Below are 11,646 nucleotides of genomic sequence, written 5' to 3' on the forward strand. Positions count from 1 at the left end.
ATCATGACCCCCTGTAGATTTTTTGACCAGAGACATAGATGGGGACCTCAAGGTTATTTTGGTGTCTGTGTGAGGGACACTGTGTAGAATTGTGAATGGAGACATATATATTCTACTTGGGTTTCCTTAAAAGGGTGTCTTTGTTGTTTTTGTTTTTGTTTTAGGTTTTTGCAAGGCAAATGGGGTGAAGTGGCTTACCCAAGACCACACAGCTAGGTCATTATTGAGTGTCTGAGATTGGATTTGAACCCAGGTCCTCCTGACTCCAAGGCTGGTGCTTTATCTACTGCACCACCTAGCGGCCCCAAGGGTGTCTTTGTTGATACTGACTAGTGGTTACCTTACATTAGAAAAGGACAGAGTCTGTTGAGCTCTCAGATAAGCCTAGCATCTAAATATTCCCCTTGTCTTTTTCTATTCTCTCCTCTCCATATAGCCAGTTTTCACCAGGGAAGTGAAGATAAACAGAGGGGGCAGATGTTCTAAGCTCCATTGAAAAGGAAAAACTTCCCAGGTGGGAGCTATCCCCAAGTGTCCCCTCCTAGATGTCTTCAAGTGAAAACTTAGAGTAACAGTGCCCAATTAAAAGAGGGAAACTGATGTGTTCAGATGTTCTGGATTGGATTACTCACAGTTTTATAATGTTTGATTCTTTAAATAATTATAAATGGTAATCATTCTGCACAGCAAAGAAGTTTAAAATTTGTTCAAATTTTGTGCTGCTGCAAATTCTTCCCCTTCCCCTTTATTTTTTACTATCACCCCTTTATTATTCTTTTTACCATCACCTTTTTATTATTTTATTATACTTTTTTTACTATCACCTCTTTATTATTCTTTCATTTGTAAACCATTCTATTCTTACTATATTTTACTCGTTTAAGTTTTTAAATCTTTAATATCATTAACTGGGAGGCAGTCATGGTGTGGTTAATTAGCTTCAAAGCCAAGAAGCCTCCCGGATCAAGTACTACCTCTGATATTAGGACAGTGTGACCTTGGGCAAGTCACTTAACTCTTTGTTCTCTGACAGTCTCTAAGTCTTCAGAGTTAGTTCCCTTATATTGAAAATCATATTAAAAAGCATAGAGCCCAGTCAGAGTCCCTGTCTCCTTTGAATACAGTAATCTTGGACACTAGTAATAAAATCAATCTTTTACATTAATCAAAGTAATCTTTTACCTCTTCTTTGCTGGGATAAAAGTGACCTAGAGACATGAACTTATACATAACCCACCCTCACTTGGACAGTGCATTTAAAAAATTTCAACACACCATGCTTTCCTTTTTGTCTTTTTTTTAATGTCACATTTCCAGGTATTTTTGCAATTGGAGTTTTTTCATGTTTGAGTATTTTTGGTGAAACAGTTGCTCCCATTTTGTGCCCCTTCGTGATGTTGTATTGTGTTTTAAAATTGGTACGCCTAGGGCACACGTTCTTTCTTAGCAGCTTCTTTGGCTTGATGAGCCTTCAAAACTGCCACAGCTTCGTTGACTTTCGAAAGGAGAAGATTGGGAGACTCAAGCATATGAACAATTTCTGAGTTGTTAATCTGTAATAGCATGCCTGTGACTTTACCAGCGAGAGTAGGGTGTATTTTTTGAATGAGTGGGAATAGTCGTTCCCCCAATGTTTGCTTTTGCTGCTGAGGAGTGGCAGATGCAAGCATAGAAGCTGTTAAAGCTTCTTGCTTTGACATGTGCCTACGTGGGTTATGGGTCAGTTTGGAAATAAGTGGTGAATTACTAAAAGGTTGCTGAGGATTGTTTTGGACCCCAGGAGCATGTTTAAATTGCTGACCTGAGCTCCCAGTTGAAGTAAGTGTAGCTCCTGTGGGACGTTGAGGTCCCAATAGCTGTTCTGAGGAGTTAACCACCTTTGGACTTGCTGTTTTCATAATCTGTGAAGTTGATGGTAGAGGGTTAAAGGATGTTCTAGGAATTGTTGAGTGAACATCTCCAGTGGACTGAGATGACTTAGGCCTGACTGTCTTAGAAGTCCAGTGAGGGCTTGATCTGAGCTGAGGAACTTGGCTGGCAGGATGGCATGCTGCCTGGCTATGGTTTTTTAGAATAGGTGTGAAGAAGTAATGTGAGGGAACTGCTGGCTGGTATGGATTGAGCACAGGCCTTGGCATGGATCTGACATAAGCTAGTCTCTCTAAATATTGGTTTGTGAGATGAATCTTGCGCTCTTCTTTCCGTTGGGCTAAAGCTACATACAATGGCTTCCTTGATAGAAGTCTACCATTCATTTCTGTCACTGCTTTGCTTGCTTCTTTTGGAGAAGAGAAACTGACAAAGCCAAATCCTTTGCTGCGGCCATTAGCCATCATAACCTTAGCACTAGTGATTGTTCCAAATGTTGCAAACTCTTTCATTAAACGATCATCATCAATGTCATCACCTAGGTTTTTTACATAAATGTTAACACCCTGATATTTGGTGATCCTATCTTGCTTCATTTGTTCAAAATGATGTTTGAGTTCTACTTGTCTCTCTCCTTTTTTCTGAGCTCGACCAACATAAAGTTCCTTTCCGTTGAGCTTTTTGCCATTCATATCATCTACAGCTCTCTGGGCATCTTCATGTTTCTGAAAATCCACAAACCCAAAACCTCTGGATCTTCCATGGTCATCAGTCATCACCTTTACACTCAAAGTAGTCCCATACTTCCCAAATATTTCGGCAAGTTTGTCATCATCCATGTCATCTCCAAAATTCTTGATGTAAACATTTGTAAAGTCCCTGGCCTTAGCTCTGAATTCAGATTCTCGTTCTTTGCGGGATTTAAAATGCGCAACAAATAATTTGAGATTATTAAGAAGCCTCCCGTTCATTTTCTCAATAGCTCTTTCAGCAGACTCTGGGGTTTCAAAATGGACAAAGCCATAGCCCTTAGAACCTTTGTCATCACTGATCACTTTGCAGGAGAGAATGTTGCCAAAGGGGGAGAATGCTTTATGCAGGGCTCTGTTGTTAATGGACTTCTCCAGGTTTTTGACGAAAATATTACCCACACCGCTTTTACGCAGGGAAGGGTCTCGCTGGGACCACATGACACGAATAGGTTTACCTTGGATCATGTGCAAATTCATGGAATCCAACGCCCGTTCTGCATCAGCCAAGTACTGGAAGTTTATGTAGGCATAACCCAGGGAGCGCTGAGTGATCACATCTCGGCATACCCGGATGGACAGGATGGGACCAACTATGCTAAAGTTCTCAAACAGCATGGCTTCGGTCACATCATGGTGCAGGTCGCCCACATAGAGTGATGCCATTGGGTAGCTGGTCCTACTTGGGATGTTACCCACCACCGGGACCCCAAGAGATCCCAAAGTGCAGCGGGTCGTATCGGGCCCGAACATCCCACCCCTGCCTCTTGTGGTGCCCAGCTCCTGGGGAATATAGGTTGCCATCTGGCCACTAGGTAAGTACAAGATAGGAACAGGATTTACCTAGAAAGCTTCACGGCCTCCGCGGCCTCCTGGTCGGCGTCGTTGTCTGTGTCGTTCACAGTGTCAGCATCAAGATCGATGTCGTTGCCGGCGGCTGCTGGTTTGGCCTCTGGGACTCCCTCCGGTGGAAGCTGGCACTTTCGATCCAGGCCTGACTGGTGAGGGATGGGTAGGGAACGGTCACAACGAAGGACTAACGTACGAACTGTGGAAGAGGTGTAAGCTATCACCGAGCTCCGTGCGTAGTGTGGCTTCAGCAACCTTGGTGGTCATCGAGCTGCTTGGAGGGCAGTAACAAGGTGAGGACAGGGCATGGGGCAGGGACAGGGAAGGGAGTGGGAAAGGAGCTGTTGACAGGGGCAGGCCCAGAAGGAGAAAGACACCGGTGGGCCAGCGGGGAGGGTGTTATAAAGGGGGGCGGGGCATTTGCTTGTGACGTCAAGACTGGGCGTGGTGAGGATTGTGACCAGGTTAGCTTGCTTTCCCGTGGGCCGCCCAAAGGTTTAATTAGTGGGTCTGTGCCTTGTTTAATGGACTTGTGCTCTCTGTGTTAGTGTATATTAATTAGAACTACAATTGGAAAGAATTTCAGACGTCACCCAACCCAATATCTCAGAAGAAACTGAGATCTAGGGAGAGGAAATTATGGCTTGTCCAATACTGAAATAAGATTAAAAGTCTAATGCCTGAAGGGGCCTTTTGGGTCATATAGTTCAACATCCCCATCCCGGATCTCATTTTACAGTGACACAATCATAGTGATACAGGACCTTTCACTTGTTTTTGTCTTTCTGAGACTTGTCTTTACATTAAAATACTACATTCATCTAACTGTTCCTGCTTTTTTGGAAGCTGAGGTTACCCCTAGTGTTTTGAAACTGAATAATGCCACTACAAAGATATTTGAACAAATTGGTCTTAGGAGAAAAAAAAAAAACCTTTCAGGGTACATTTCTGACAATGAAATTATAGACTCAGAGCTCTTTTTAAAATGTATTGCATTCTGCCAGATTGTCCTTCAAAAAGATTTTAAAAGTTTAAAATTTCACCAACACAGTGCCCCTTTCTCCACAACTCTGCAAACATTGAATTTCATTGCTTTCAGTGTTTTAGTCAATTTGATGTATGTGTCTGTGTGTGTGTGTGTGTGTGTGTGTGTATGTGTGTATGTCTGTGTGTGTTATATTTACTGGTTTTAATATGAATTTCTTTAATTATTACTAAGGTTGTAGATTTTCTCCAAGTTAACATTTGTGTGGTTTTCTGAAAAATGCCTGTGTCCTTTGTTTTATTTTATTTTATTTTTTTTTAGGATTTTGCAAGGCAAACGGGGTTAAGTGGCTTGCCCAAGGCCACACAGCTAGGTAATTATTAAGTGTCTGAGACCGGATTTGACCCCAGGTACTCCTGATTCCAGGTCTGGTGCTTTATCCACTGCACCACCTAGCCGTCCCCCACTGTGCCACCTATCCGGCCCTGCCTGTGTCCTTTGATCATTTATCTATTGTGTATTGAAAGTTATTGTGACTTTTTGCCAGTACTTTATTATAGATTTCAAGTTTCTATGTAACATTAACCATCTATATTTCTCAATCTATGTTTCAAATATCTTGCTTGTTTTACTGACATTCTTCTTAATAAAGTCAAATACATCTAATCTCTTATAATTCATGCTATTTGTTGAATAGAAAAAAAAGCTCCTTTTCACAATTGAGATAGAGATATGATTGCATTTTCTTCTTACTTTTTAATGGTTATGTTTTATATTTAGATCTGTCATCCAGGTGAAATTCCCTGAAGTATATAGTGTGAGATGTGAGTCTAAATCCATTTCCTGCCAAATTGCCAGGCACTTTTCCCAAGTGTGTGTTAAAATGAATTCTTGCCTGGTTTTTATTTTCTATAGGTTTATCAAATTTTAGTCTTTTGCATACCTTTAAAGTCCAATTTATCTTTACTATTCCTCAATCAGTTTCTTCCTTTGCTCATTACCAGATACTTTTGATAAGTGCTTTGTAACTGTGTTTTGAAGTCAAAGAATGTAAGATCACATTCATTAGCAACAATCATATATATATATATATATGTATATATATACATATATATATATATATATATATATATATCTCACACACATGAACACCGATGCACAGACACAGACAGGCAGACACACACACACACCCATGGCTTCAGATTCTCCTTCTGCAAACCAACATAAGTCAGAACACTTTTCACCAGACCAAAAAAAAAACAAAAAAACAGTCATTTATTTTTCCAAAACTCTAAAGTTTTTTCTACTTTTTAAAAAATCCGTGTGCCCTATTTAACATTTTTGCCTATGTTTTTCAGAATAACCAGAATCTAAAATTACTTGACAGGGATGGAAAGGGTAAGACTTGTGGTCAGTGTTGCTCACTTATGGATGACAAACAGAAAGTTTCTGTCTCTTGGGCCCCTATTGACTGCTTCACTGAGATTTCTATTTAAATATGTCCCAACTTGTGATTTGATCAGCATGGATTTGGACAGACCTGGACAGTAGTGGACCACTGACCACCCTGTTTTCCTTGATTCTACCAAATGAGCCTAGATAAACAGGTTAGCCCCCTGACCTCCAGGACTTGCACTGATATATCTGAGGTCTGGTCCATATGGCAGACCCCTTTGGCTCGTTGACTTGATTTGAAACCCATTGTGAGTCTCGTTAGCTTCCCTGTCCCACTTCCCAGATAAAATCAATATGGGTCATCTCTCTTTTCTAGCTGGATGAAGCCACAAAGGTTGAGGTCATGTAGAATGTAGTCAGGCCTTTTCTTGAATCCAGGTCTCTGGGCTCCTGATTTAGCAGTCATTAAATATTTAATGAATTGGACAGAGAAGTGGAAAGAGTGGCAAATGTAGAGTCAAAAGATCTGTGTCCAAAAATCTTGACTCTTTCATTCAAAAACCTGTGGGACCTGAGGTGGCTCCTTTGCCTTCTCTGAAGCTCATTTTCTTTTTCTGTAAAATGAAGAGGCTCAACCAGACTTACTGATTTCAGAACTTTTCTTGTCCTTTTAGTGCCTCAGAATTCTGAGGGAATCTCTCAAAGGACCCCCCCCCACCTTTGGCTTGCTCAATCTCTGATTCCATAAAGTAGAAGTCAGGGTGAGAAGGTCCTACCTTGGAGCACTGGCTACTGGGGTGGAAAAGCTTCTGCATCCTGGATTCAGGGTAATCCCAGCACCTACTTCTGTAAAGCTTCCAGCTTCAAAGCATTCTTTCCTCCCAGTAATTCTGGGTAGAGGAGGGAATAGAGTTGAGAGGCTGGGAATGGGAGTCTTATCCCTACTTCTCAGATGAGGAAACAATATTCTGAGAAGCAATGACTTGCCCATGTATTTAGCTAAGGAAGTATTCAAGGCAGGATTCTAACCCAGCTCTGCCTGGTTGCAGGTTCAGCATGCCATTTTGCCTTCTCTCTGCAATCCATCCATCCTTCACCTAGATGTCAAAAGAACCTTGCTAAAGCATATCGTGGACACACGTCACTCCCTACTCCAAAAATTTATGTTTTACAGTAGCTCTGGGGTCAGAAGATTTGGGTTTAAATCCTGTCTCTGACACTACCTCTAAGATCCTGAAGAAATCATTTTCCTCTCTATGTCTTAGTCTCTACATCTGTCAAGTGAGGGTATTGGACCAGATGGCCTTTGAGGGTGCTTCTAAATCCAAATTTATAATCCCATGAGTGCTCCTGGGTGAATCACTTCATCTCCTGCATCTCTGGGTCTCCATCTCTATAAATTTAAAGGGTTGACTTCCAGTTCTAAACCTAGACTGTTATGATGCCATTATCTCTTGAATTCAGCTATTAGAAATATCTCCCTCAGTTGTGTGGAGTTTGCAGAGAAGTATTTGCAGCATCTCCTTGCCTTTGTGTCCTGACTTACAAGATAGCCCAGGGGTGCTGAGTGCCATCAAATCCCAAGGGATTATCTGATTCGTGCCCTCCCCCCTAGAATCTAGAAACAGACGAGCCAAATTCACAAGAGTTACCCCATTAACATCAAATCATCCCTTGCTGACAGTCTGCTTCCCCACCCCACACACACTCACTTTTTTTTTTCCTTTCAAAGGAATGAACTGGCTTCTTTTCAAAAGGGAGCCCTTCTGAGACTGCACAGTCTCTGACACCTCTCCCTTGTCTCTTGGTGCTGAGGAAAGGTGTTCAAACCCCACAGATTCCTTTGGAAGATATACTGGTTGTCATGGTGAACCTGGATAATTGGCCTCTTCCGGGTGACATTCTGTCAGCTCCCTACCCCACTGAGGATTTCAAATAGTATTTCTCTGCTTCTCAAAGAAAATGTTCTGGGTGAGGCAGATGCTTCTGTAGAACTCGGGCCAGGTTGGAGATAGTCCTATCCAACACCAAAATATTTTGCCCTTTGTGGTTTGGACATGATGCACTCCATTTCTGCTCTGCTTCTGTTGGCAGTCCCCTCTGCCTAGGAGGTTTTTGAGGCCTGATCTTTTTGAAGTGGATTTAAGACTTGATCAGTCTTTAGAAGTTACTAGATATGACTGTGTCCATTAGATGTTCAGAAAAACATTCATGTTAGGTCATAGCATATATAGGAAGGAGTCTTTGCTGGCCACTGGGGCAGGTAGTTTGGCCCTAGAGCCTTCATATCATAACACATGGAAGGGAGTTTAATCTCTCCATACTACTAGTTTAGCCTTTTCCTTTGCCTCATTAGTGTTAATCGTCTCAATCACTGACAACATTGAATTGGAGGCCTCATTTATAGAATGGGGTAATGTAGATGGAAAGTATAACTAACTGCCTATGGGGAGGGAGGCAGACTTCATCTACCTGGTATATTTTTTTTAGATTTTTGCAAGGCAAATGGGGTGAAGTGGCTTGCCCAAGGCCACACAGCTAGGTCATTATTAAGTGTCTGAGACGAGATTGGAACCCAGGTACTCCTGACTCCAGGGCCAGTGCTTTATCCACCGCACCACCTAGGCGCCCCCCACTGTGCCACCTAGCCGCCCCATCTACCTGCTATTTTTGCCTGTTTTCTGTTGGGAATGATGATTATGATGATGATAATGATGATGACTAACGTTCTTTCATGTAATATTTTGTGGCTTGCAAAGCACCTTGCATTTCTTATGTCATCTGATATGCACAATAAACAAAGGCAGTGTTTTCAGGTCACAGATTAGGTTCCTGAGGCCTTGAAGGACACGGTGAGAAGCAGAGCTAGGTTTCCTATGGAGTTCTTGTGCTTTCTATTCCACCACATACTCCCACAGTACAATGATGAGTTTTAACACTGTTGGTGTGCAGGGAATTGGCCATGGTACTGAACCAAGAGGACTCCAAAGAGCAAGAATTCATAACCCTATACTCTGGACCCCTTTGACAGCCTGGGGACTCCTTCTCAGAATCATGGTTTAAAATGCATAAAATGAAATGCACAAGGGTTAAAAAAAGGAACCTATTGTGTTGAAAATACAGTTGTCAAGAGATATGGTTTTTTAAATTGATATTTTATTTTTTCAATTACATGTTATTGTAGTTTTTCAACATTCTTCCATTTGCAAAGTTCTAAGTTCCACATTTGGCTACCATCCTCTCTTTCCTTCTCCTCCCCTTGGTGAAGAACACAGTCTGGTAGAAGTTGTTCATATACATTTGGCTTTCCATATTTACATATTAATCTTTTTTTGTGAAAGAGGAATTAGGATGAAGGAAAAAGAAAAAAATCATGAGATAGTAAGGAAAACATAAGAGAAGTTTGTACAAAAAGTGAACATAGTATTCATTAAGATTCTGTGGCTTTTTCCTCCTCTGGATGTGAATGGAAGATATATATATATATTTATTATATATATATATATTTATAAAAATATAAACCTTAGCTTGAGGTTCATAAACCTCAAGTGAAGAATAGTCAGTTCCTCCCAATGGAACACAAGACTCTGGTCTGAAGAAGATGTGATGAAATAACCAAGTCCTTTTGAAGAGAAACAATGATTTAGAGGGGACTTACTCAATTATATGAGTACTATTCTTTTCCAATAAGCTTGTGGCTATACCATAGAATATTAGTATATTTCAGAGATGGGAGAACTGAGGAAAAGAACATCATTGAGTAGTGGTATTTAATTTGCCCCTTTTGAGAACTTTCCTAACATGTCAAAGTCTACTTCCCTGTTTAGTAAAGAGAATGTAGTGATAATCAGTTCTGTCTTGGGCTTCTTAGGTTCAATTCTCTAACTTTTAAAGAGTTCTTCCAGTTGTAAATCCTTTAGTGTTAATAGCCTGCTGCCCATGGCATGAGTTAAGAGGTTTATGGAGGTACCGAAGACTGAGCTGAGTGTGGCACTCTCACTCCTTCATTGTTTCTCCCCTTTGTCATTTGGTTCTATTTTCTAAATGTGGATTACAGAAAAAATTGCAGGTAATAGGCTCCTGATTACTTGGGACTGGGTTAATTGAGACTTGACCATATCTATTTCCTCCCTCTGGGGGACTGTGACCCTCTTTGGGTACAGTTAGCTCAGTACTATCTCAAGATAAGCTGCAAGTGGTTAATTAATCACATCTCCCAGAAGCTCATTCCTGAGTTAATTATGGAGCCTTGGAATATTTATAGCCTAAAGAAAGTTAGTATATCAATACTAAAGCCTGAGATAAGTCCCTCTTCAGTTCATGGTGCCCCTAAATTCCATACAAATGCCACCCCTTCTGAGAATTTCATCCAGTGAAGCCCCCCTTCCTCCAAAAAACCCTCCAACCCAACCCAGATGGACAACCCTCAGCCCATCCTTGATGGTTGGAATTATGTGATGTCTAGTCTGCAATGCATTTTCTTTCCCCAGACAGAGAAATCACTTTGTTCCCCTTCCTGCTAGATAGGAGCCGAGTTGCCTTACCCATAGCAATTTGCCCATAATATGCTACCAGAAAAGCAGAACTATAGATGGAATTCCACATTCTGGGGTTGTTCCTTACTGAAATTTGCCCCAACTTTCTCAAGGCAGAGAGTTAGCTGAGTATGGGGTCAGGGGTAGGTGTGAGAGAGGGGATGCTTACCCAGGGCAGATTCTGACCCCTCCAAGGCTTGATTCCTAGAGCCTGACCTGCTCCGCACACTTGTCACCAAGGAGGTCTCTCCTGTTGCAGTCACGTGAGTGTCCTCACTACTTCTCACCCATGGTTGTCTTCTTCTCTGTTCTTGCTCCCTGAGTCCTCCCTATTTAGATCAGCCAAGAGCAGGGCCTCACATAGGATTGACTACCTTAGGGCAGATCATCTGACCCAATCAGTTCATTTTCCAGCAAGAGAAGTGGAAGTCAAGAGAGATCCAATGGTTTGCTGCAGGTCAGATGAGGAATGACTGGCAGAGGTTTTTTTTCCTCCATCATGGTTGCGGGCACCCTGGTTTCCTTATTTTGGCCTGTGACCCAGCAAAGGCATAATGCAGTAGTAAGAGTGCTGGATCTGGAGGCAGCCAGCAAGGGTTTGAATCCCACGTCTGCCACCGTGGCCGAGGTATTTCCCCACACTGGGCCGAAGTTGGCTCTTCTGTAAAATGAGAGCAGGCCCAAGTTTACCCCCCTGTTTTAGTGAAGAGAATCTAGTGGTAATCCGGGTATCTGTGCTGCCTGAAGCTTCTCAGGTGCAGTTACTCTAACTTGGTCAGCTCTCTCCTGGTTCTGAACCCTAAGGGGCAGCTGCCCAAGGCTGAAGTTGAGAGATGTGTAGAGGGAGAGAAGGCTCACCTGAGTTTGGCACTCTGAGCCCTTCCTTGTTTCTCTCCGTCTGAGGTCCCCTCCACCTAGCTACCTCTTTAAGGTGTGCTGTGTGACCTTAGACCAGTTGCTTTCCTCACCCTGGGCCTGCTTCTGCCCCTATGAGATGAGGGGGGGGTGACCTCCCCGCTTTCGGCCTCCCATCTTAGGTGAGACTGGGCAACAGCCGGCACCTAGAGCCGGAAGCGATTTCAGAGGCCATGCAGTGCAGCCTCCTCATTCTGCAGCTAGGGAAACTGAGGCCCGGAGAGATGAGGGCACTTGCTTAAGGCCACAAAGGTATTGGTGGAGAGCTGAGGTTCATCTAGCCCCTGGAGGGGGCGGTGGCGACCCCACTGGGGATCAAGTGCCACGGCGCCGGAGGGAATCTTGCCTG

The 11,646-nt window shown here is 42.6% G+C and overlaps 1 protein-coding gene across 1 annotated transcript; it reads right to left on the reverse strand.

The window, feature by feature from the left end:
• Positions 1 to 1,331: 1,331 nt before the first annotated feature.
• LOC141498319 (polyadenylate-binding protein 1-like) lies at positions 1,332 to 3,810 on the reverse strand. The gene has a single exon (XM_074201404.1). The coding sequence runs from the start codon at positions 3,420 to 3,422 to the stop codon at positions 1,425 to 1,427; it is 1,998 nt and encodes a 665-aa protein (XP_074057505.1). The 5' UTR covers positions 3,423 to 3,810; the 3' UTR covers positions 1,332 to 1,424.
• Between the last annotated feature and the right edge of the window lie 7,836 nt (positions 3,811 to 11,646).

The sequence above is a fragment of the Macrotis lagotis genome, chromosome X, assembly GCF_037893015.1.
Source record: "Macrotis lagotis isolate mMagLag1 chromosome X, bilby.v1.9.chrom.fasta, whole genome shotgun sequence".
In the NCBI taxonomy this organism is placed as follows: Eukaryota; Metazoa; Chordata; class Mammalia; order Peramelemorphia; family Peramelidae; genus Macrotis; species Macrotis lagotis.